Below are 27034 nucleotides of genomic sequence, written 5' to 3' on the forward strand. Positions count from 1 at the left end.
AGCTTAGTTTGGCCAGATAGGAAATTATGGGTTGGAAATTCTTTTGTTTAATAATGTTGCATACTGGTGCACAATCTCTTCTAGCTTGTAGGTTTTCTACTAAGAGGTCTGCTGTTAGTCTGATGGGCTTCCCTTTGTAGGTGACTTGGCCTTTCTCTCTGGCTGCTCTTAACATTTTTTCTTTCATTTCAGCCTTGGAGAATCTGATGATCATGTGTCTTGGGATTGATCTTCTCATGGATTATCTTAATAGGGTTCTCTGCATTTCCAGAATTTGAATGTTGGCCTGTCTTTTTAGGTTGGGGAAGTTCTCCTGGATGATATCCTGAATTATGTTTTCCAACTTGGTTCCATTCTCCCCATCTCGTTTAGGTACCCCAATCAGTCGTAGGTTCAGTTTCTACCTAATCAAATATTTATCAGAGCCTTTGATCACTTATTTTCATTCTTTTTTTCTCTATTCTTCTCTGCCTGTCTTATTTCAGAAAGACAGTCTTCAAGCTCTGAGATGATTTTCTCTGCTTGGTCTATTCTGCTACTGATACTTGTGGATTGCATTGCGAAGTTCTCATAGTGTTATTCAGCTCCATGAGGTGGGTTATGTTTATCTCAAAACTGGCTATTTTGGCTGTCAGCTCTCGTACTGTTTTATCTTGATTCTCAGCTTCTTTGCACTAGGCTACAACATGCTCCTTTAGCTCAGTGAAGTTTGTTATAGCCTACTTCTGTTAATTCAGCCATCTCAGTCTCAAACCAGTTCTATGTCCTTGCTGGAGAGGTGTTGTGGTCATTTGGAGAAGAGGCATTGGATTTTTGAGTTTTCGGCATTTTTGTGTTGGTTCTTTCTCATCTTTGCGGGCTTATTTAGCTTCAATCTTTGAGGTTGCTGATCTCTGACTGGGGTTTTTGGGGTCCTTTTGTCAATGTTGATATTGCTGTTTTCTGTTTGTTTTTCTCGTGACAGTCAAGCCACTCTTCTGTAGGACTGCTGTGATTTGCTGGAGGTCTGCTCCAGATCCTAGTTGGCTCAGTTTTAGTCATACCTGGAGGTATCACCAGCAGTGAAGACCATGAAACAGCAAAGATGGCACCCTGCTCCTTCCTTTGGAAACTCCATCGCAGGGGGTACTGACCTGTTGTTGGCCTGAACGTGCCTGTAGGAGGTGGCTGAAGACCTCTGTTGGGAGGTCTCACCCAGTCAGGAGGAACAGAATCTGGGACTTGCTCAGAGATACATTCTGGCTGCTTTTTGGTTTACCAGGTGTGCTGCATTAGGGGGTACCCTTCCACATTTGGACTGTTTGGACTCTCCAAAGGCAGGAGGCTGGAACGGCTGAATTGACAGAACCAAGAAATGGCAGCTGCCCCTAACTGCAGGAGCTCCATCCCAGGGAGAGATCAGAGCCCTGTCTGTGTAACACTGGCTGGAGTGGCTGAAGCCCCCACAGGGAGGTACTGCCCAGTGAGGGCGAATGCATCCAAGTCCTGCTTAAAGAAGCAGTCTGGCCATGGTCTGGAAAAGCAGCTGTGCTGCTTTGGAGGGGACCTTTCTTCATCTAGACCATTTGGACTCTCCAAAGCTGGCAGGCTGGAGTGGCTGAGTTGACCAAACTGCAGAGATGGCAGCCCCCATCCTCCTCACCCTAGAAACTCCATCCTGTTTCAGGTAGACTCAAGCCTGTTGCCATTGGCTGGCTGGAATTCCAAGCCAGTGGATCTTATCTTGTCAGGTGTGGTGGAAGTGAGGCCTGCAGAACAATGCTGCTTGGCTTCCTGGATTCAGCCCTCTACCTAGGGGAATCTCCAGGTGGACCTCTCTCACCTTGCCAGGGATCTCGAGGCCATACTATGCAAAAGTCCTGGGTTTCTGTGTGTGCCTGAGTGGCTGCTCTGCCAAGACTCTGCACAGCTCTGTGTATCAGACCCAAGGCTCTGGTAGAGTGGGTTCATGAGATCTCCTGGTCCACAGGTTGCTTCCTGGGAGAAGCGTGGTTTCCCAGGTGGGGTCACACAATAACTCACTTCTTCCCTTGGCCGGGGGTGGGGAGTCCTTTGGCTCTGTGCCACTCTTGGGTGGGCCATCATCCCACCCTGCTTTTCTTCATTATCCATGGGTTGAGTTGTTTGCCTAATCAGTCACAATGTGAGAACCTGGATATTTCAGTTGAAGGTGCTATTATCACTTGCCCCTTTCATTCCTCTTCATGATTGCCACAGACTGCAGCTGCTTCTAATTGGCGATCTTCGATTTTGGCCATAAGGTGATTCTTGACTCATAGATTTTTATAATGCTCCTGTCTTGTGACTTCCCCATCCCCTTCAATCCTCAGTCTTCTCCCTCACCCCCGGCCTCTCCTATCAAAACAGGCCACCTTTTACTCCCTTATCTCCCATAAGGCAACAACTGAGGTCTCCTGGCTTAATTTCCTCCAAAGCAAGAAAGCAGAGTGGGTGGTCCTATTAACATGGTTTCAATTCTATATTTGTATAAATAGTAATTTATTAACATTCTTAAATCTATATTCTTAGAGCCATGCCTCATTTATCAATATACTATATCTGATATATTATGAAGGTTTAATGAAAACACATTCAATATCTTTCAGTCATGCATTTATCAAATATTTATTATACACCTACTAGTACAAATCCTACAGTTCCCTACAATATAAGAAGATAACAGTACCTACATATCATTGGATTATAATGAATATGAGACACATTAATACTCACAAATCTTTAAAATAATGCCTGACAGATAGGGATCAATTGTGTTTTCTAACATCATCATCATTAACATCATGCAGGGTTTTTAAACTATTTTTAAAATTGTATTTATGCTTATGTAGCTTATTAAACACTGATTGTTAAATGATTAACATACTGAACTGATATATGAAAAAGATACACAGTACTTTATCAAGCTACATAAAGGATTTTACCCTGAATGTCCTTACTTATCCTTAGCAGAAGCTCAAACCTTCAGCAAATCCAGAAGCTGAAACAAATCCTTTTGTGTTGATAAAAATCTACACCGTGTATCATTTTACTTTCCCTTAGTTTTTTATTCCATATTTTATCAAGTAGCTTAAATTTATTTTATTTTATTTTTAGCTCTTTATACCAAATAGAGCACTGGGAAGGAGAATGGAGGAGTAGGGGTAAAGATTACTGATTATTATAGGTAGGTTATAAAACTCAACTATATTTTCCAGAGCAAAGTACAATCAACATAGTAACAACAATTTCTGTGCCTAAATATGTAATATAAAGAGACAAGGTCTAGAAGTCAAGCTGCTTTCTAATTTTCTGTGAAGACTATAGGTAACTTGATAACAAAGGATAACATCAAAATTAACTTTTATAATGATAAATTATGAAATGACAAACTAATAAAAATAGTATTTCCAGTTACTAATTTGAACGTGTTAAAATCCTGGAGTTGTACAGGGTCACTTTGCAGTCTTCGATGTTTTATTCAGGAGGCATGTCCATTTTTCAACTTACAGAGTTTTTACTAGCTATTATATACTATTTATTTTGTGGTATGTACTTTTAGGTAATCATATACACTCTGATTTTTCCAATGGGGAAAATTTGGAAATGCTATAAACAAACGCCCAAGGAAGAGTTAAATAAATATAAAATATTCATATGATGCAGAGAGCATTCTGCAAGACCCTAGGAAGCTAGAAGCAGAGAATTCTCACTGTATGTTTGAGAATTGTGTCAAAATTGGTTCAAGAATCAAGAAAGCATGACGTTTGTAAACATTCCCTTAAGCTAAAGCCAAGAGACTGTAAGCTTAATTTCTATAAAAGGGGAGTGGAGTGACTTAGTAACAATTGGCTTTTTTCTGAACTGTGGCAGCACCAAGCAACTGTGTGTCTCATAATGAAGGAAAATGTGGGCCAGGTGCGGTGGCTCACGCCTGTAATCCCAGCACTTTGGGAGGCCGAGGCAGGCGGATCACAAGGTCAGGAGTTAGAGACCAGCCTGATCAACATGATGAAAACCCATCTCTACTAAAAATACAAAAATTAGCTGAGCATGTTGGTGCGCGCCTATAATCCCAGCTACTCAGGAGGCTGAGGCAAGAGAATCGCTTGAACCTGGGATGCAGAGGTTGCAGTGAGCCAAGATTGCACCATTGCACTCCAGCCTGGGTGACAGAGCGAGACTCCATCTCAAAAAAATAAAAATGAAAATTAGCTAGGCATGGTGGCAGGCTCCTGTAATTCCAGCTACTAGGGAGGCTGAGACAGAGAACTGCTTGAACCCAGAAGGTGGAGGTTGCAGTGAGCTGAAATTGTGTCACAGCACTCCAGCCTGGGTGACAGAGTGAGACTTGGTCTCAAAAAAAAAAACCAAACCAAAAAAAAAACAAAAAACAACAACAAGAAAATGTGATGCATGCACATACACTCCCTCTGCTCCTGTTCTGTATTGCCATCATGCTTTCTTTAAGCATATGTTTGCACTGTTGGAAAGGACTTTCTGTGATAACCGTAATGTTCTGTGTATCTACATTATCCAAGTTGGTAGCCACTGGTAACTACTGAATAGTTGAAATCAGGCTAATTGCAAATGAGGAAAATAATTTTTAATTTTATTTAATTTTAATTTTAACAGTCATTTATGGCTAGTGGCTACTGTATTGAGCAGTAGTGCTCTATTTCCTAGTTTAATAAATGAGGGATACGTGGCAGGTTTGTGTGTCTAGCCTTTTTCTATCAATCAGTAACCTTTTAGTCTTTTCCCATCAATCAGTAACCCACTTTGTCAATGTCATTAAATTTCTTTTAGATATACATCTATCGACATAGATAGGTGTTCATGGTATATTTTAAAATAATAAAAAAGCAGGATATAAAGCAGCTTATTTGTATAGCTTTCTTAAAAGATAGCTAATACTTATTGAAAACTTATTGTGTGCCAAGAACTATTCCAAACACTTCACATGTATAAAATCAGTTAACTTTCAGGTAAAATCATCAATCCAACTTTTAACAGAACAATTTTTAAAATAAAGAAACTAAAACACATAGAATTTGAGTAACCTGACCAAAGACCTAAGTGGCTGAGGTAAGGTTTCAATCCTGGTGATCTACTCCATAGACTATTTTGCTTATGCCATACTGCCTCTAATTAAATATATTAATCTAATCTATCTTAGAACAAGTTAAATAGTATATGTACTTGTAATAACTTGTGACTAGATATGTTAGTTTTGTCTATTAATTTTTCTGTTAAAAAGAATATGCATTGAAATGAGATGGAAAACAAAACGAAAAGTGTTCAAAAAATTAAATATTTTAGAAGGATCAACATCCTAAGGGTTGTGGGTAATTTTTTCCTACTTTCTAAAACTTCAGATTCCTTTCACTCACTTAAGGTTGTACTACCATTAATGCAATGTTTTCTGGGAGTGCAAGTTTTGCAAATGAATTAATAACAGCTAGAAGCCTCACTATTTGCACTTTTATAACATTCTTTGCTGTTATCGTTACAAGGTAAAATTATATAGTAATAGGTGGAAAAAGCTATCAAAAATCAGTGAAAACCACATGGAATTCATATGGAAATGAGAAGACCTGAAATAATCAAAATAACTTTGAAAAAGAACAAGTTGGAAGACTTAACCTGATTTCAAAACTTAACATATAGTTATAACAATCATGAGTATGGTATTAGCATAAAGATAAATATATAAATTGATGCAAAGAAATAGAATCCAAAAATAAATCCACACATAAACAGTCAATTTGTTTTCAATAGAGGTGCCAAGTCAATTTGATGCTGGAAGTTCAAAAGACACTGTTACAAACGTCAAAAGGCAAACCTACTAGTTGGAAGGAAATGCTTGCAAAACACGTATCCAACAAAGAGCTTGTATTCAGTCATACATCTTACAGCTCAATTGCAAGACAAACTACCCACTTGAAATATTTCAGACAGGGCAAAAGACTTGAATACACACATCACCAAAGAAAACATATAGTTGCAAAAAAAAAAACATAAAAAGATGCTCAACATCATTAGTCATTGGGGAAATACAAATGAAAATAACCAGATGATACTACACACCCACTAGAATAACTAAAATTACAAAGAGTACTCATACAAGTTTTGAAGAAGATATGGAGAAACTGGAACTTTCAATACTCGGCTGGTGGAGGGTATTGCTGCTTTGGAATACAGTTCGGTAGTTTCTCAAAAAAAACATCTACTGTATGTCAGGCAATTCTACTCCTAGGTATTTATCCCAAAATGAATGCATACGTCCATACAAATACTTGTACATGAATGTTCATAGCAGATTTATAACAGTCAAAAACTAGAAGCAAGCCAGATGTCTGTGAAAATTAAAGGGATAAACAATCCATGGTATAACCAAGCAACTTGATATACTTAGCAGTACCAAAAAAATGAACTATTAATACATGCAACAACATGGATAAATATCAACATAATAATGTGAGTGAAAGAAGCCAGATAAAAATGCATACGCTGTGTGACTCCACATATATAAAATTTAAAAAATGTAAACAAATCTATAGTCACATTAAGCATTTCAATGGGTGTTTGAGGACAGCAGGAGGAAGAGAGGGATGAATTATTTTGATTGTGATGATGGTTTCATAGGTATACACATGCCAAAACTCATCAAATTGTATTTTTAAAATGTATATTTTGTGCACATTAGTTATACCTCAATAAAGCTGATATAAAATGTTTAAAGATCAACCAATATACCTGCATTAAATGTATCATGTAGTATCTAGTGCTTTCCTTAGAATATAATTGATTACTATTTTCTTTTCTAATAAGAAAAGTCTGAAATTTAGGAATGAATAAATAGCTTTTATCCTCTTATTTAGAAAAAGGATAAAATTTAAAATAAGAGCCTTCTTTTAAATCAACTCTTCAAAAGGTTTTCTTCTAGGATCAATTCTATAGATTACTGTTCTGCCAAATGGGTAAGTCAAAGAGAAGTCTACTTACTTCCAAGTAAGTACCACTCATGTTTACTGTATTGCCATTTCTAAACAGGGAAGAAAATATTCTACTTTTTCTTTTCTCTTTGAATTTTAAGAGCCAGGCCTAGTTTGAACAGTCAATGTAGCACAATCATCAAGTCAATACTTTGGGGCTATGTTTCATGAAGTATAGTAAGTTATGGGGAGAAATTAAAAAAAAAATGAGGAAGCAGAAAGGAACTAATACTTGTTGAAAGCAAATTATGTACCAACCGTTATCCTCAAATTGTTTTTTATACATTGTATTAAATAATAACAGTAAAACAAAATACTGTTTTTGAATATTTTAGTCTTCTATAACTTGATGAAACAAGGCACTATCCAGTGAAAATGTTTTTAAGGTAAATTGGAAAGACTAGAGAGCACAGATATTATTCTTTCAGACTGTTAGTTTTGGAGTTGGAGTTCTGGGCCTGCCTCAGACACAGTTGAATCACCATCAAAAAGCACCACATCTTTCACACAATGTATTCATCTGCTCAATATTTCTTTAAAATATATGAAATACTTTACAATATATAAATTAAATAATAATGAGAACTGAAGTATTATATTTGAAAATAATTTTAATCTTATTTTTTAGACATAGCAGATCCAAGATTAGTTTGCATTCAGTTGTGCTTTCATGACTGGAGAAAAAGAAGAGTTCTACCTGGAGCGCCAAGAAGTGGATAACCCATAGACCATTCAATGAATAAGTCTAGAGGAGTGCATTGTATACATGCCTATCATCCATCAGCAGAAAAGACAAAGAACACTTTAAGGGGACCAGACCCAAGAAATCTCTGGGCTTAAAGAAATTTAAGCCTATGCCGATGGCTAAAACAGAAGACATCTGTGGTAACGTGACTGATAAATATGAATGTGAGGAAATTTCCTTTTCCTGAAGTTCATGAAGAATCAACTTTAATACTAAAAGGGAACTATTTGTTCTCCTCCATATCAACTTAGTTTTTGAGATATTCTTTTTGCCTCTTCCCTGTCAAACAGTGTTCAATTTGCTGTAGGTGAGTGAACGAAAAATGTTATTCTTAATAAGTAAGTCATCAGAAGTACACAGTTAACTTGGTATATCTAAGATAGGAATACTCTGCAGCTATCAAATGTCACATAATATGAACTAGTATTTAATAATATGCAAAAATATTCCCTGGAAAAGAATTTAACAAAACAATATACAATCAACTTTCATTTTTAAATATTTTACTAGAAAAATGATTAAAAGGGTATATACTAAACATCTCTGTAATCTGCATTTTTAAACTTTTCTACAATGAGAATATTATCCTTTTAGAGTCAGAAAAAATTGTGGGGTATGGAAATACTAAAAATAAAAGTCACTTTTAATTTGAATTGATTTTTAAAAGTGCTACAAAGCCACAGTTAGAAATGTAAAACTATGCAACAACATACCTTGAAAATGACCTTTAGGATTCAAAATGGTTTAAAATATATGATCTAAAATAATATTTATCATAAAGAGGAATGCCCTCTAATGTTCTGTTGACTTCAATTATCTAAGAACAATAGGTAGTAAATATGTCTATGTATTCAACCAAGGTTAAAATCAATGACGAATCCAAGCACAACTAATTTCCTTTAGAAAACTATTTATGAGTATAATGGCACAAAGCTCTGAAAAATAAGATTACATATATTTCTAGTACTGATATAGAGAAATAAATTTTATATAAAATTATGTCAAATAATTTTACATATAAAATTAATATTTAATGTGTAAAATATAAATTCAAAATATAAATTCAAGAGAAACTAGGAAGTTACAGAAAATACAGCTCTCTACAATTCCTTTAATTAACCAGCTCAAAACTTGTATTTTAGGTTTACAGCAAATTTGCAGTTCTGTTGCAGTGTTTGTGAGACAAGAGCCTTTTTGACAAAAATTGCCTGGAAAATTGACCAAAATAACTGCCCCCAAACAATAGAAAACTTGCTTCAGATCAAGAACTACTTGAAACTAAAAAAAATTGCCCCAAACTATCAAGCTTTCAGGATTCCAGGATCTCTGTACTTGCTTACTCATGTGACATCACAAGTGAAACTTGAACTTTTAGACATTTAATAAAATAACCTTAAAAATTTCAAAGGTATATGATAAGAACAAATAGACAATATCAGAAAATATCACAGATACTAATGAGTATGGAGAATGCCCTTATGTTTTTGTGGATGCCTTAGGAGAAGAAATCTGATGTATCTGAATTATGAAGTTCCTGCTCTATCAATAAAGTTTAATTTTTAGAGGAACTGATTGTTTAAAGAGTGAATTATGTCTGCCAAGACAATATAGTTTTCCTGGAACTGTCATGGAATTTCTAGCTACATACCAATATTTGTGAAAAACACAAGCTGTATCATAAGACTCATGAAATGCATTTACCCCAGCATCCTTAAAAACCATTCCTGTATAAGATTCTCACTAACCAGATCTACATCTTCTTATAACTGTTTTTAAAGAATATAGTTTATGAAACCTTTTCATCTGCATCTGTGGTACTGAATACCTAGCAATATATACTTCACCATTCTTTTATAAAACATTAGATGCTTAACAAACAAAAGCAAACAAAGTGCCAGCATGCCACAGGTAAAATCTGTAGTACAGATTTTAGTAGGTAAAACCTGTACTAATACTGGTGACCACTCAAGTGTGTAGAAATGTCAGCGGATATCAAAGTCACTCCAGAATTGTAATTCCCAAATCAAAGTACCCTTTCCTCTGATGGTCACCTTGGGGCAGGGTTTCTTCACCTTACAGCAATGAATCACTACAACAGACTGTGAGGAATTTTACATATTTGTGCTTATTTGCTCCCCTAATTCAAACTCTAGTGGGAGGGAAGTACCACTACTTATCAGATTTTCATGGCTCATAATCCAGATAAATTGAATAGCCCTTAGACTATTCCCTCATGCTTGCATAAATCTAGATTTACTATATCAAATTCTTCCTCAAGGTAGTTAGACTTAATCACTCTATTCATATGGCTGAGAAATATTTCTGACCCAAGTTTCTTATACAAACTAAAATGTTATGTTACACTAATATATCTCTAGCATTAATGCTAGTTATAGAAAATAAAATTAAATGTCTATCATAAATTTATTTCAAGTCTTTGGAAAAAACACAGTTATACTACTTCCTACCTCACACCTAAACCTTATTCTATAGGAGTTCCTTCCCCAGCATTCTTGAATTTCTGACAAATAGGGTCATAAATAAGGAAAGACATCCCAGACCCCTACCACAGCTTACAAAAGTAACCAGAGGCAGTGCTATGCTTCTGGCTTCCCAGTGTGTGAATATAAATGCATTTTCCTATAGACACGTTACCATGCAGGTCCATAATTGTACATCCAATAAAAAAAAACACTCTAAAAGACAAATTATTTTTTATGCTTGATATAAACACCAAAAAGTTTTGCTGTAAAAACATTAATGTGTTTGATTATAGGGAGCTGCCCAAGACCCCATTGTAAACATTTGTCCATGTACTGCTAACGCCAAGTTGCAGGGTTTCAGCTTACCTGGTTATTTATATGGTCACACACTACCACGGAAAGCAAGGGCTGCCTATAATTTAACAGTAAGAACCTTAGCAAGTGTGCTAAAGTCCTCAATACTAAACATCTGACCATGAGGAAATATGCCATATTACTAACTCCCTAAAAGAGAAGGAAACACAAACTACCCTTGTACTTTATACAGGTCTATAGATTCCTAAACATCAGACCCATGTTTTTAAAAAAGGTCCACAAAATTTACCATAGCATCTATTGGAGAGATGTTTTTGAGAATTTCTTTCATTATATTACTGTTTGTTCTTTTTATAGAAGTCCTTGGGAAATGTTTCTGCCTCTTACCCGTAAGAACAGCTGTGCTTTTCCAGATCAAATGGTCACTGTGATTTATAAACCTGTTTAGTTTTCCTGGACTTTATTACCTGCATTATTGCATCAGTATTATTCTCAGTTTCTCTTTTTAATCCAACTCATATTTTCCTTCTCCTTTCTTACCAACCTGAAGTTTATATTATCTTGCTGGTTTGTGTTTATTTTTTTAAACATCTCCATGTAAAAGTGATTAAATCATTTATGAAACAGGAGGGCAAAGCTAATGAGATTCAGGAAATGCTAATCTCTAAGTACAGCACATTTAAAGCACATTTAAACAGATAGACTAGAAATTATATATGGAAACCCAAATAAAGTGGCATTACATTTCCAACTTACTCTAGAAATGTTTCCAGAATCCTTTTGAAGTAGTTTGCCCATCTAATTCAGTTTGTTAATACCTTCAGCCATCTTTCCCTACTCAACATGTTTAAAACCAAACTCACTATTTAAGAAGTTACTTTGTCATCCTATGTGCTCAGATTCAAAACTGCCTGCTAGGAAAGTTATTTTGGTATATGACATCTGTTTATCCTCCAACCTTTTAGAATGATGTCCAGAACAGTAAATGGGCTAAATTCTATTTTCATGAGCCAATCAAAATTTATGCCCCCAAAAACCACTGTATATATTTTGATCAAATTATGAGAACTCTGCAACAGACAGTTCAATACTGTACATAAGAAGTCTTAATAAAAAAGTTGTTTCATTCATAATCCAGATCTCTGGTTTAAAATTAAATGGAATAGTCTCTCAAATGTAGAAAAATATGAGAGTAAGTATGAAAAAAGGAAAGTAAATGATTTGATAAACCCAAAATAAGAAATATAATTATTAAACCATTTATCTGCTTATTTTCCTTCTGTACAGTATAATTCTGTGCAGAGATAATTGTGAAGTGAATAGGCCCCTTTCAGAGCACAGACATGAAGGGATTTCTAAAGCCAGGAGCAGGGCCAAATTATATGGCTCTAACCTGATTCTTATAAGCACCACACTCTTACCAATCAAAAACTTTGAAGATCATAGCTTATTGAAATTTCGCATTAATATACACCAAAATCCTAAGTAACGTGAACAAAATAAAGTTAATGATGTTTATATTTCATGTAAATTGAAATTAAAGAAAGAAAAGGTAACAATTCTAATTAATATTTTAAATTTGACCAAGATCATTGGCAAGTAGTTTTTTGCTAAAATATTCAATAGCAAAAAAAACCCACTTATTTGTGACAATAGAATGGCTATCAGCTATCCTAAAATATCACCATTAAAATTAAAGTGATATTTATACTTTAGCATCCAATGAAAAAAACTAAAGTGACATGATAAGGAGGAAGGTTGTATTAATGTCATCAGTAAAGGGCATGAAAAAATGGACAAATCAAACAGGTGCCCTTTTTTAAAAAAAAAAAAAAACAGTCTTGCTATTAATATGTTGCCTAAGCTGGAGTGCAGTGGCTAATCACAGATACAATTATAGTGCACTATAGCCTGAAATTCCCAGGCTTAAGTGATCCTCCTGCCTTAGCCACTCGAGTAGTTGGTACTACAGGCTCTTGCCACTGCGTCCTGCAAAATGTCTTCTATCTAGAGGAGAAAATTAGAGTAGTGGCAGTGATCAAAGAATGTGCTGACATTTTGAAACAAGCAATCTTATCTGTAATATGGAGGACAGTATATGCTAAGAGACAACTGTTTTTGTTATATTATTTGGGCAAAAAGAAACACTGCATAAAGAATCATAATCATTAGGCCTAAGGTAACAGGCTGAACATAAAATCAATTTGCTTTACTAATTTCAAAATATTTAATATTAATTACTAATATGGTCACTATATGACACTGCAATTTCTTAGTGTTTTAGAGAAGACCTAAAGAGTTCATCATCAATTTTAAACCATGACTAAATTCAAATTCCTACTATTTAACTATTCAATAATTGTGCTGAAAATGCACAGCCTTTTTATATTTAATGTATTTTAGCAATTTGTTTTAAGAAAACATATTTTGCAGGCTACTACTAACAATGGATACAATTTTATTAAATATCAATTGCAACATTATAAAGCAAAAAAAGTATAATTAGTCATAAAATATTCCAAGAAATTATAAGTGTTGACAAAAAAGTTTGGTTTAAAACAAATGTACTTTAACAAAATCTGGTTTGGTCAAGACCAAATGCTTTAAAGGAAATGCCAGTGCAACACCAAATGCTTTAAAGGAAATGCCAGTGCAACATAAAACATTGACCTGGTGTTGATTTCTTTTAATTTTTAATTTTGGTGGGTACATAGTAGGTATTTATGAGGTACATGAGATGTTTTGGTACAGGCAAGCAATGAATAATAATCATATCAAGAAGAATGGGTTATCCATCCCCTCAACTGTTTGTGTTACAAACAATCCAATTATACTTTTACTTATTTTAAAATGTACAATTAAATTATTATTGACTAAAGTCAACCTGTTGTACTATCAAATAGTAGGTCTTATTCATTGTACCCTTTAACATCGCCACCTCCCCATACCCACCCTACTACCCTTACCATACTCTAGTAACTATTGTACTACTCTTCTATTTCAATGATTTTCAATTCAATTGTTTTGAGTTTTAGATCAGTTGTTTTGATTTTTAGATCTGATATGGTATGGCTGTGTCACCACCCAAATCTTATCTTGAATTGTAGCTCTCATAATCCCCATGTATTGTGTGAGGGACCCAGTGGGAGGTAACTGAATCATGGAAGTGGATTTTTCCCATGCTGTTCTCATAATAGTGAATAAGTCTCACGAGATTTGATGGTTTTATAAAGGGTGGTTCCTCTGCATGCACTCTCTTGCCTGCTGCCATGTAAGACGTGTCTTTGCTCCTCCTTCACCTTCCACCGTGACTGTGAGGCCTCCACAGCCATGTGAAACTGTCAGTCCCTTAAACCTCTTTTTCTTTATAAATTACCCAGTCTCGGGTATTTCTTCATAGCAGTATGAAAACGGACTAACACGAGATCCCGCAAATAAGTGAGAACATGTGATGCCTGCCTTTCTGCACCTGGGTTTCTTAAAACTCTCAAAAGTAGAATTAACTCTTTCTCACTGGAACACTCTTTTGCTAATTCAGTAAAAATGTTCTGGAACAGCATTTCTCAAAGCAAGTTCTATTAATAATTGTTCTATGAAAGAATGGATCTGTGTTCAAGTAAGTTTGGAAAATGCTAAGTTTATAATGTTAAATAAATTAACCTTCCTGCAAAGCACTGTAATCTCTATTATATATATTTTTCCCCCAATGTGCTTCCTCTTTTTTTTTTTTCTTTTTTTGAGATGAGGTATTGCTCTATAAACCCAGGCTGTAGTGCAGTGGCACCATCACGCTCACTGTAACCCCAACCTCTAGGGCTCAAGTGATCCTCCCACCTCAGCCTCCTGAGCAGCTGCACCCCCAGCTAATTTTGTTTATTGTCTTTATTATATTAACATGAATTAGGAATCACTCTTAGAGATCAGACTACATGACCATCTGAGTATAGAATTATGTCATTCATTCAGCAGCTCCCCAAAATACTGTTCTGCTACACACACACACACAAACACACACTGGGCCAACCTGTTCTAGAGTATAATAAAAGTTTAAATTTCAAATATTTCTATTATTTTCATTTTCACTCACAAAGTAAGAATACAGACAAAACAAAGACCTCCCAGAATCATAAAATTAAATAAGCTTTTGGTTTTACCAAAAAGCTAACTACTGGACAAACTACATGTATCAAGATACTTTACATGGTATACTTCACAATATTAAAATTCAAATTTACTTTGAAAAGAACTTCCAAACTCTATAGAAATAACAAACCTTTTTTGTAAAAAAATAGTAAACTTTTTTTAGTTATGCATCTACATGGAAAAATATCAAAAAATATATATTTATGTTAACAGATATCATTAGGAGATTTTTAAGAGTCATGTGTAAAAATCTTATTGTTGGAATACAATACAAAAGTAATTTATCAAGAATTTTTCTATTAGGTCTGGAACTGCTATTAAACAAAAAACCACTAGTGATTTAAAATTGGTTTGAGTGAATGTTTATTTTCACTTGGCCAAAATTTTGTTATGACAAATGGTATTTTCAAATAATTAAAAAAAAAAAACTTCTTTGTACGACAAGTTAAAAATACAGGTAGAATACTTTTGTGCTTCTGAACTTTCTAGTACTTCTACATTTCTTTTATCAATTTTCTTCCTTAGAGGTAATGTATGTTTCTCTATTTTCAACTTTTAATTTAATTTAATTTAACTTAAGTAATTCAGTAAAAGCTTGGAAGTGCAAGACTTATGAGAAAAAATAAACTTTCTTAATAATCTTTGAGATACGTCTTAATCACTATTCTGTGATTATTTTGTCTGTTGTTCATTAGCATTAGAATAATAAAATTGTAACCTTCACTCAATAAAGTCAACTGGGCTTATGGAAACTCCCTTCTCTCAGTTCAAAAGTATAAAAAGATGAGAAAATATGTAAAATAGTAATGTTATACATGTATATACACTAAGGGAATTGAATGATGAAGATATCTGATTCTAAGGCTGGGCTTCTCTCAAAGTTTTGGGGTCAAACTGCTTTAATTTGCAGATTATATCATTGCCTATACAGAAAGTGAAAGAGAATTTACAGATAATCTATAACTATTAGTAAGAATACTTAGCAGGGTTGTGGGATATAATATGAATAAAACCAAGTGTTCTTATACTCCAACAACAGCCATTATGAAATATAAAAAAATTTTTAAAAATAGTGACAAATAATACAAGATATCTGGAAATTAATCTTTTAAAATGTACAAGACCTATGACAAAATACATTTTTGAAGAGCTTTAAAAGAGACTTAAAAAGTGGAAAATATGCAATGCTCACAGATGGAGAGACATAATAAAGGTGTTAACTTTGTTCAAAGTATTGCAGAAACATAATTCTAATAAAAACCCAAACAGATCTTTTGATGTAATGAAAGAGTCCAATTTCAAAATTAAAATGTTCAGTAAGTAGCTATGGCTATTCTAATATATGAGAATAAAATAATGAGGCTGAATTTGCTTTATAATCAAGACTTATACTAAAATGATAGTAATTAAAACAGTGTAGTCCTCAAGGAGGGCCAGATACAGATATACACACACAAACACACACACACACACACACCACCACCACCACCACCAACAAACACAGCTCAGTAATAGCCACAAGACAACACTAGAATTGAGAATATGGCAAAGATAATATTATACTTCACTAGAAAAGGCTAGAGGGATGATGACAAAATGGCTTTCTTTAGGTAAAGAAATAAAATAATAACCCTGCTCTTACCAAAATAACAATAAAAATCCAGAGAGACTTAAGACTTAAATCTAAAAAATAAAACTTTAAATCATTCAGAAGAAAAATGTGGAAGAACTTCATACACTTGGGATAAACTGGGATTTTCAAAAAAGCACAATGAACAAAAAAGGCACAAACCACAGAAGAAGTTTATAAATTTGACTATCTTATAATTTTAAGTCTATATGGCTGAACAAGATAGTGTAGAAATCTTTCATCTTATTCTTGCTTGTTACACCTAATAACCCTAGACAAAATGCATGAAACAGACATCAGAAGATTCTGAAAAGTGAAAAAAGAAGTAGGACTGGATAGGGACATCAGGAAAGATCTGGCAGGGAGTTCCTGGAGTTTCCTTCTGTGTATTCCACACTGGTGAAGAAGCCCACAACTCAGAAAGTCAATGGGTGCAGAATTAACTCCCCAAACAAACAAACAAAATAAGACTTCTCTTTCTATACAAAGGACTGAGAGGGGGCACCAAAGAGAAACAGAATCTTTTTGACAACACCGGCCAAACACCACAGAGAATGAAAGTGCTCCTCTCCCAACTCACTGTGTGTGAAGACTGGCACTGATGGGTGGGAACACGTGTAAACAGAGTATCGGCTACCATCCCACCCAGGAGATTTAAATAGGAAGCCCTCTGATATCATAATACTCAAAAAGTCCAGGATGCAACTGAAAATAACATGCCTACCAAGAGCCAGGAAAATATCAACTCAAATGAGACGATACATATAGCAGATGCTAACTCTGAGATGACAAAGATGTTGGAATTATCTGACAAGATTGTTATTTTCACTTTATTTTTATTTTAAGTTCAGGGATACATGTGCAGAATGTGCAGGTTTGTTACACAGGTATATGTGTGCCACGGTGGTTTCCTGCACCTATTGACCCATCCTCTAAGTTCCCTCCCCTCACCCCCCAAACCCCAATAGGTCCTGGTGAGTGTTGTTCCCCTCCCTGTGTCCATGTGTTCTCCCTGTGTCCATGTGTTCTCATTGTTCAATTCCCACTTCTGAGTGACAACATGCAGTGTTTAGTTTTCTGTTCCTATATTAGTCTGCTGAGGATGATGGTTTCCAGCTTCATCCATGTCCCTGAAAAGGACATGATCTCATTCCTTTTTATGGCTGCATAGTATTCCATGGTGTCTATATACCACATTTTCTTTATCCAGTCTACCATTGTTGGCATTTGGGTTGGTTTCCTATCTTTGCTATTGCAAATAGTGCTGCAATAAAGATGCATGTGTATGTGTCTTTATAGTAGAATGATTTCTATTCCTTTGGGTACTGAATATACCCAGTATTGAGATTGTTGAGTCAAATGGTATTTCTGGTTTTAGATCCTTGAGGAATCATCATACCATCTTCCACAATGGCTGAACTAATTTACATTCCCACCAACAGCGTAAAAGCATTCCTATTTCTCCACAGCCTTGCTAGCATTTATTGTTTGTTGGTTTTTTAATAATTGCCATTCTGACTGATGTGAGATGGTCTCTCACTGTGGTTTTGATTTGCATTTCTCTAATGATCAGTGATTTTGAGCTGTTTTACATATGTTTGTTGTCCACACAAATGTCTTCTTTTGAGAAGTCTCTGTTCATATCCTTTGCCCACTTTTTGATGGGGTTGTTTTTTTCTTGTAAATATGTTTAAGTTCCTTGTAGATTCTGGATATCAGACCTTTGTCAGATGGGTAGACTGTAAAAATTTTCTCCCATTCTGTAGGTTGCCTGTTTACTCTGATGATAGTTTCTTCTGCTGTGCAGAAGCTCTTTAGTTTAATTAGATCACATTTGTCAATTTTGGCTTTTGTTGCAATTGCTTTTGGCATTTTCGTCATGAAGTCTTTGCCCATGCCTATGTCCTGAATGGTAATGTCTAGGTTTTCTTCTAGAGTTTTTATGGTTTTGGGTTTTAAATTCAAATATTTAATTCATCTTGAGTTAATTTTTGTATAAGGTATACAGAAGGGGTCCAGTTTGAGTTTTCTGCATATGGCTAGCCAGTTTTCCCAGCACCATTTATTAAATAGGAGATCCTTTCCCTATTGTTTGTTTTTGTCAGCTTTATCAGATGGTTGTAAATGTGTGGTGTTATTTCTTGTAGTACAGTTTGAAGTCAGGTAGCATGATGCCTCCAGCTTTGTTCTTTTTGCTTAGGATTGTCTTGGCTATCCAGGGTCTTCTTTGATTCCATATGAAACTTAAAGTAGCTTTTTCTAATTCTGTGAAGAATGCCAATGGTAGACTGATGGGAATAGCATTGAATCTATAAATTACTTTGGGCAGGATGGCCATTTTTACGATATTGATTCTTCCTATCCATGGGGATGGAATGTTTTTCCATTTGTGTCCTCTCTTATTTCCTTGAGCAGTGGTTTGTAGTTCTCCTTGAAGAGGTCCTTCACATCGCTTGTTAGCTGTATTCCTAGGTATTTTATTTTCTTTGTAGAAATTGTGAAAGGGAGTTCATTCATGACTTGGCTTTCTGCTTGTCTATTGTTGGTGTAAAGGAATGCTTGTGATCTTTGCACACTAATTTTTGTATCCTGAGACTTTGCCCAAGTTGCTTATTAGTTTAAGGAGTTTTGGGGCTAAGCTGATAGTGTTTTCTAAATATAAAATCATGTTGTCTGCAAAAAGAGACAATTTGACTTCCTCTCTTTCTATTTGAATACCAATTTCTTTCTCTTGCCTGATTGCCCTGGCCAGAATTTCCAATACTATGTTTAACAGGAGTGGTGAGAGAGGGCATCCTTGTCTTGTACTGGTTTTCAAAGGGAATGCTTCCAACTTTTGCCCATTCAATATGATATTTGCTGTGGGACTGTCATAAATAGTTCTTTTTATTTTGAGATATGTTCCACTGATCCCTAGTTTATTCAGAGTTTTTAACATGAAGGGATGTTGAATTTTAGCAAAGGTCTTTTCTGCATCTATTGAGATAATCGTGTGGTTTATGGATTACATTTATTGATTTGCATGTGTTGAACAAGCCTTGCATCCCAGGGATGAAGCCAACTTGATCGCTGTGGATAAGTTTTTTGATGTGCTGCTGGATTTGGTTCTGACAAGACTTCAAAGTAATTATCATAAAAATCCTTCAAGGAGCAATTTCAAACACCCTTGAAGCAAATTAAAAAATAGAAATGTCTCAGCAAGGAAATAGAAGATAGTTTTAAAGTCTAATAGAAAGTTCAGAACTGAAAAGCATAATAACCTAAGTTAAAAACTAATTGGAAGAGCTCAACCACAGAATGTAGACAGCAAAATAAAGAATCAGTGGCATCAAACATAGATCAAAAAAATCATCCAGGCAGAACAGCAGAGCGAGAACAGATTGGAAAATAAAACAAAACAAAATACCTAGATCTCATTGTCCTGTGGGATAATAACAAAAGATCTATTCCCATCAGCAAAATCCAAAAAGTAAAGGAGAAAACATGACGGGTTGAAGAAATAAAGGCTGGAAACTTCCCAAATTTGACAAAGGAAATAAACCTGCAGATTCAAGAAGCTGAGCAAACACTCAACAGGATGAACTTAAAAGAAATTTACATCTAGGCAGCTCATAATAAAACTGTTGGAAACTAAAGATAAAGAAAGAATCTTGAATCTTTAAAGAAGCCCAAGAGAAACAACATATTAACTATAAGAGAACAATAATTTGAATGGAGTGAATTTCTCTTCAGAAACCACAGAGGTCAGAAGAAAACTGGCATACTTTTTAACGGCTGAAAGAAAAGAAGGCCTGGCATGGTAGCTGATATCTATAATCCCAGCACTTTAGGAGGCCGAGGCAAGAGGATTACTTGAGCCAGGAGTTTGGGAATAGCCTGGGCAACATGGCTACAAAAAATAACGACTACCGGGACGTGGTGGCATGCGCCTGTAATCTCTGCTATTCAGGAGGCTGAGAGGAGAGGATCGCTTGAGCTCAGAAGGCTGAGACTGCAGTGGGCCATTACTGTGCCACTGTAGTCCAGCCTTGGTGACAGAGTGAGACCTTTTCTCTAAAAAATAAAAATATAAAAAACGAAGAATAGAACTGACAATGTACGAATCTATTTCCAGCAAAAATGTCCTTCAGGAATGGTAGTGAAATAAAGACATTCTCAGATTTTATGCAGAAAGGCAGCAACTGCCAGTAAGAATTGGAGTTTGGAGATTATTGGCCCAAGGGTATAATCCAACATGCATGACTATGGCTGCACAAAAAGAGGAGAGAAAACTACAGCTTCATTGGTGAAAGGTGCCCAAAATCAGAGCTCAGAGCTGGGACTCAGAGCTAGTAAAGTAGCTTGAAATTTAAAGTGAAAAGCCCAATGCCAGGCAGAGAACTAAACAGTACATTTATGGGACTTAAGCATATAATTTATAGATATACAGATAAAACTGCATATACAATATCTGCCCGTATCTCCAACTACCCTTTATTCCCACCGTTATCCCATATATTGAAATAATCAGTAGACTACATACCATAGGAAAAATCCCCTTGAAAGAAGAGTAGATCAGAGCAGTGTGACGTCGAACACTGCCTGTGATCTGAGCTCATGCGTATACACAACACCCACACCCTGTCAACCACAATTGCTGGAGCTTTGATCTAGCAGAGTAATACAAAGAAAATTCAGATTTGCCTTTGCAATTGCTTGGGCCTAAGAGATCTGAACAGAATTTCCCTCTATCCTCAACCAAAAAATAAACAAAAACAAAACCTGAAATAACCTATCTCAACTCCCAAAGGTACACAGGTAAACACCTCCCCCTACAAGGATGAGCAAACAAATATAAAAGAAGAGAACAATTTCAGAACTCAGAGCAAATGCTTTGCTTTAACACAAAGTTACTGCCAGGACAGGAGAAATCTCTAACCAGTGTTTTCACTGATGTTCAAAGGAACACTGTTCAATGGAACCACTGAAAAGTACAGTGAACATTGTAAAATAGTAACTCTTCATCAAGGATACATTTAGAGGGAGAAGTTTGAAACCAATGGTAGATATAGAGTAATGGAAAATAAGGTTGGAAAAGTAGATAAGTGTTTTAACCAATGACAAATTTATGGTGTTTTTCAAAGTTGCACAAAATTGCTTTTTAGCTGTACACCAAAAAGGTATTTGTCGTCTATACTGTTTCTCCTAACAGTAAATCTTATAATTATATAATTCTGTCTTGTAAAAGGAAATTTTATATTCAAACCTCAATAAAATCATAACTGCTGCTATACCTGAAAGTCCCTAGTGAACCACAAAATACATCACATCTCATATTATACTTAATTTATACAAGATTCTTAACAAGCTAGGTAGTTGGACTTAATTCAATAAGTAATAAAGAACCAATGAAAGTTTATGAGCAAGAGAGTAATATGATCAGAATGGCATGGCAGAAAATTTGCAAATGAGATTAATTTGCCTTCCTATATTTAAAAAAAGATTAACAATACGGAGAAAGTTAGAAAAAAATCACAAGGCAAATTTAAGATTATATTTGATTTAATCAATGCTGATTATTGGGAAACTTATTTACCAAAAATATATAACATGAATAATTAAGAAGCTTTAAGAAAATTACAAAATGAAAGTGAGGAAAGCAAGAAATTCAAACTCCACAAAAAAAGTTGAATATGTATGTACTCCCACATTCTTTACATAATTCTCTGCTTTGCTTTATCTATAGCCTAATCTCAAAGGCAGTGACAGCAGAACAGTTTTTAATCTGTAAGAATCTGTGAGAAGGGTAGAAGAACAGGGTAAAAAGATTAGAAACTATATAGTTTCAGTTCTACAAAAATTATCACCTGCAGAATTAGAGCAAGCAAAAAAGGTTCAATTAATAAACTATTTGAGGCCAAGCACATAGTCCCTGCCCTTACACAGTCAAAAATTACTGACGAAGGATACAGAGTCTAGCAAAGTGCAAAAATGGGCAAATGGGTAAGAAATAGACGTTCATAAACCTTTTGAAAATACATAAATCTGTAGGAGATGGGTCAGGGTGGTGGGAAAAGTTAACAGGGAAAGACGCAAAACTTCTTGGAAGGCGGGAGGTTTTGCAAAGCTTCGGGAGAGAATAAAAGCTGAAGGCGGCTAATTCTCTTACCCTGAAGCAGAGGGCAAAGGGTAGATAACAAGGGAATGTAAGGGAACTTTAGATCTAGATAAAATGGTTTACTTACGTCTCTGGAAACCAATCTTTGATCATTTGTACACAGGACTGCTATCTACTTGGGTGGTCGACAATGTTAATTACCCACAAATTGTGTTTGCTTCAAGCCTTTGTCATTAAATCTGTACTAAATAAATGCAAATGTCCCCCGCTTATTGGGGCTGCACTCTCATTGGCAAGGCTGCACTCTTATCAGTGATGCTAAGCCGTGCAGTCCCCTAGCTGAGGTCTCAGGCAAAATACCTGTGTCTGCATACTTCTTACATCCGTTGCTCGGCCAGAGTCTGCAGGACAGACTAGGCATAAGTCTAAGCAGATTTTTTTGGTTTTACTTTCTGCTCCTGTAAAGTGGAGGTACTACCCAGTAGGGTTCTTGTGAAGACTCAGGGAAGTTGCACATATGCATTTAGCATAGTGACTAACTCATAAATTGAATTTAAATGTTATCTCCCTTGTCTTTCCACAAACATTCTTGCATTAGCATCAGTAACATAGTTGGATACAGGACAAGAGCAATCAAAATTTTACTTGAGAGTGATTCAGGTTTTTAACACTACATCAGGTCCAAAAGCACAGACTTTGTGCACTAGGTATTATTTTATGAACATAAATGAATGGTGCTACAGGATTCAGGGAAGAAGTAAATACAGAATTTGAACTGGGTTTTAAAGAATGGGCAAGATTTGGACAAATGTCAATAGATAAAGGAAGATACTAAGAAAAAGGAGAAAACACATGAGGAAACTTACTAAAAAGCAATGTTCATTTAAGAAAATATTATTTGAGCAATGCTATTTTAGAAAAAGCAAAAATGGCCTGACTATAGTTTATATTGAGAAGCATCCGGGAGATAAGGTTGAAAACCAGGCTGGATGTAGACAATAAAAAGAATCTGATGTCATATATAAGGCACTTTCACCTATCATAGTAGTTTTCAAATTGTTTTGGCTTTGGGACTCCTTTGTAATCTTTAAAATTATTCAGGCCACAAAGAACTTTGTCTTTTTGAATTAAATCTATCAATATTTCCATTTATTTATTTATTTATTTATTTATTATTTATTGAGATGGAGTCTCACTCTGTCGCCCAGTCCTCCCTACTTCATGACCTAATCTAAGTCCAATTATCTCTCAAAGGCCTCACCTCCAACTACAATTACTTGTGGACTAGGGCTCCAACATATAAATTGTGTTTGGGGGTTGGGGAGATGATATGTAAACATTCAGCCCATATGTGTGACCTTATTTGAAAAAAGGATCTTTGCAGATGTAATTAAGGAAAGGTTGTTAAGATGAGATCATCCTGACTATGGTGGGCCCTAAATCCAATGACTAGTATCCTTAAAAAAGGGGAGTAGGGGAAAAGATAAGCGGGGGAAAAGGTCACATAGATGGAAGCAGAGCTTGGAGTGATGAATCTACAAACCAAAGAATGCCAAAAATTTCCAGCAGCCACCAGAAACTAGGAGGCATAGAACAGATACTGTCTCAAAGCCTCCAGAAGGAAACAACTCGGCTGACACCTTGATTTCAGACTTCTAAACTCCAGTACTGTGAGAGAATTAAGACAGTTGTTTTAAGCCACTGTAGGCCAATGATAAAATTCTAAGCCCCCCAACCATCTGAATGGACCCCTCCTCTTACAAAGGCATTCCAAAGATAACCTGAAAAACTAGTTCAGGCCATGATGGGAAGTAAGAGCAGGACATGCCTCATTATACTCTCCTTCCTTTTGGAATTACTGATAGAACAGACTTTTTTAAGTCTGATAAGAAACATTTACAAACTATTCTCACTGAATAAATCAGCTTCATCTGCATGATAAAACCTTGGTCTCCACATTCCTTTCTTTAGATAATAACTCTTTCAACCAACTGCCAATCAGAAAATCTATACATCTACCTATGTCCTGGAAGCCCCCACTTCAAATTGTCCTGCCTTTCCAGACCAAACAAATGTACATCTTACATGTATTGATAGATGTCTCACGTTTCCCTAAAATGTATAAAGCCAAGCTGTACCCCAGTCACACTGAGCACATGTCATCAGGATCTCCTGAGGTTGTCACTGCTGCATCCTTAACCTTGGCAAAATAAACTTTCAAAATTGATTGAGACCTGTCTCAGATAATTTTGGTCTATACCACCACGCTTATGGTATTTTGCTATGGGGGCCCTAGGAAATTAATTCACACCCCAATCACATTTTAAATCAACATCCGCCCATGGTTTAAAAAGTTCTATTATCTATTTTCCATCAAACTATGAATTTTTCCATTAATATCTGGTCATCCACTATTTTATTTTTTTAAAAACACAATGAACTTCACCTTACTTATATATTGCTTTCAATACTAATCATCTAGTTGAAACCTAAATATTTTTTCTTACTTAGTCATAAGATTTTTGAAGACAGAAACTGTGTCTTAAGTGTCTTTATTGTCAGGTATTCATTCATTTCATCTAATATAGTGCTATATACAGTGCATGATTTAATAATAATAACTTTGCATTTGATGAAATAATGAATGACCAAAAAGCTTATTATATGTTAAGCCATTCTTATGGAATAGTTTGGAATACTAGTGCAATCATTTTAAGATCTATATATGTCCCTCCTCTTAAAATTAAACTCTGGTATTATTTATATCCTCATCCCTACTATTTTAAAAGAATAGCCTTACTGCCCATAGACTTGGAACCTAACCATATTCAAGATGCAGTAAGAATTACAGCAGTTAGAAGGGATATCAGAAAACAAAGAACCAGCAAAAACTCTTTGTAGTACAGAGACAAGATGTGGTTACAAATAAAAGTTCACTGTATTATGTTTGTATTATGTATTCTAGTTATTTAAGATATAGTCATTTAATAATTTTCACAATTACCTAAAAAAAGAATGGTATTAAACAAAAAATCTAGGTAAACAACATACCTGAGTTCGTAAAATTTCACTTTTGGACAACTGCATGTCACCAGTCAATTCTTTCACAACGATGCCTAGTGGCTCTAGACGTCTGCTGAAGTAATCTGTCATTTCAGCTGCCAAGGCTTTCATTGGAGCAACATATACAATCTATACCAAAGGAACACTAGCTTGATTAATGAGCAAAAACTACCATGTCATTTGTCTTACAGTAGCCAATACAAGTCACAATTTATTGTGAAATATGTTTCTAACTACTTCCAGTGAAAAATCTTAATAGTGATATATTAAAAGTCTTATCTTTGTGAGATATGTGTGTAGCTGTTTAAAGGAAAATAGAATTTGTTTACACAGCTACATCACTTTGAAAATTGTATAAATGTATTTTCATAGCTTCTTACATGGTAATAGAATTTTCATAACACAAATAAGAACTGCCTTAATAGTAATGAAGTAAATCAAACAGTATTACTTATCTGACTTCAAGTACAATATCTTTAAGAACTTTCAAATTTCATGTAATATTAAAACTGCAAATTTATTTTATTCCTTACAATTTAAAAAGCTGTTGTCTGATTTATTTACTTACCTTAAATTCATTCTTTTTGATAACACCTTGTTGAAAATGTTGGCGAATTTCATGCAAGACTGCAAGCATTGCAATGTTGGTTTTTCCAGCTCCTGTAGGGGCACAAATCAGCATGTTCTCATTGGTGTTGTAGGCAGTCTCAAACACTATTGACTGGATTCTATTGAGTCTCTTCATTCCTTTAAAAGCCAGCTGTCCGATCTAAAAAAAAAGGCATCACCCATTGTAAATAGTAACAATGTGAAGGACCCATACAAATCATTATGTGTAAACATTTATTTCCTTTGTTTTTTTAAAAAAGACTAATTTGTACTTTCACAATGTGTCTTTTATTTAAACGGAGGTATATGCAGTTGAGAATAACTGAAAAATATTGTACAATTCAAATATACTTGAAATGGCAACTCGATAAATTTGAAAAATATGATGACACTATACCTATATTTTAGAACACTTTTTGTTTTTTTTGTTTTTTTTTTTTTGAGACAGAGTCTCACTCTGTCACCCTGGCTGGAGTGCACTGGCGTGATCTCGGCTCACTGCAAGCTCTGCCTCCCAGGTTCATGCCATTCTCCTGCCTCAGCCTCCCGAGTAGCTGGGACTACAGGCTCCCGCCACCATGCCCAGCTAATTTTTTTTTTTTTTTGTATATTTAGTAGAGATGGGGTTTCACCATGTTAGCTAGGATGGTCTTGATCTCCTGACCTCGTGATCCGCCCACCTAGGCCTCCCAAAGTGCTGGGATTACAGGCGTGAGCCACCGCACCCGGCCAGAATACAATTCTTAAGTAAAATAGATGGTAAATTAGTAATGTAAGAAAACAAAATTAAATACCGGTATTTTTTGAGTTCATATTCATTTATAAATTTCATGATGATGTTCTAATTTATCTAGTCTAGATTAAAGATGATTAATGAAACAGCAAACAAGATACTTCTTGAAGATGCAAATTAATCACAAATTCTATTTCATATGTTTATAAAAAACCTTTTTT

General features: G+C 35.2%; 1 protein-coding gene across 2 annotated transcripts in view; it reads right to left on the minus strand.

Moving 5' to 3' along the window:
• ASCC3 (activating signal cointegrator 1 complex subunit 3) overlaps positions 1-27034 on the minus strand; it is a 382658-nt gene that overhangs the window by 241843 nt on the left and 113781 nt on the right. For both annotated transcript variants that reach the window (XM_004044455.5, XM_055391435.2), the window contains 2 exons: positions 26040-26240; positions 25460-25600 (listed from right to left, as the gene is read on the minus strand). In XM_004044455.5, coding sequence (XP_004044503.4) covers positions 25460-25600; positions 26040-26240 — 342 coding nt within the window. The remainder of the gene's footprint in view (positions 1-25459; positions 25601-26039; positions 26241-27034) is intronic.

This window comes from Gorilla gorilla, chromosome 5, assembly GCF_029281585.2.
Source record: "Gorilla gorilla gorilla isolate KB3781 chromosome 5, NHGRI_mGorGor1-v2.1_pri, whole genome shotgun sequence".
NCBI lineage: Eukaryota > Metazoa > Chordata > Mammalia > Primates > Hominidae > Gorilla > Gorilla gorilla.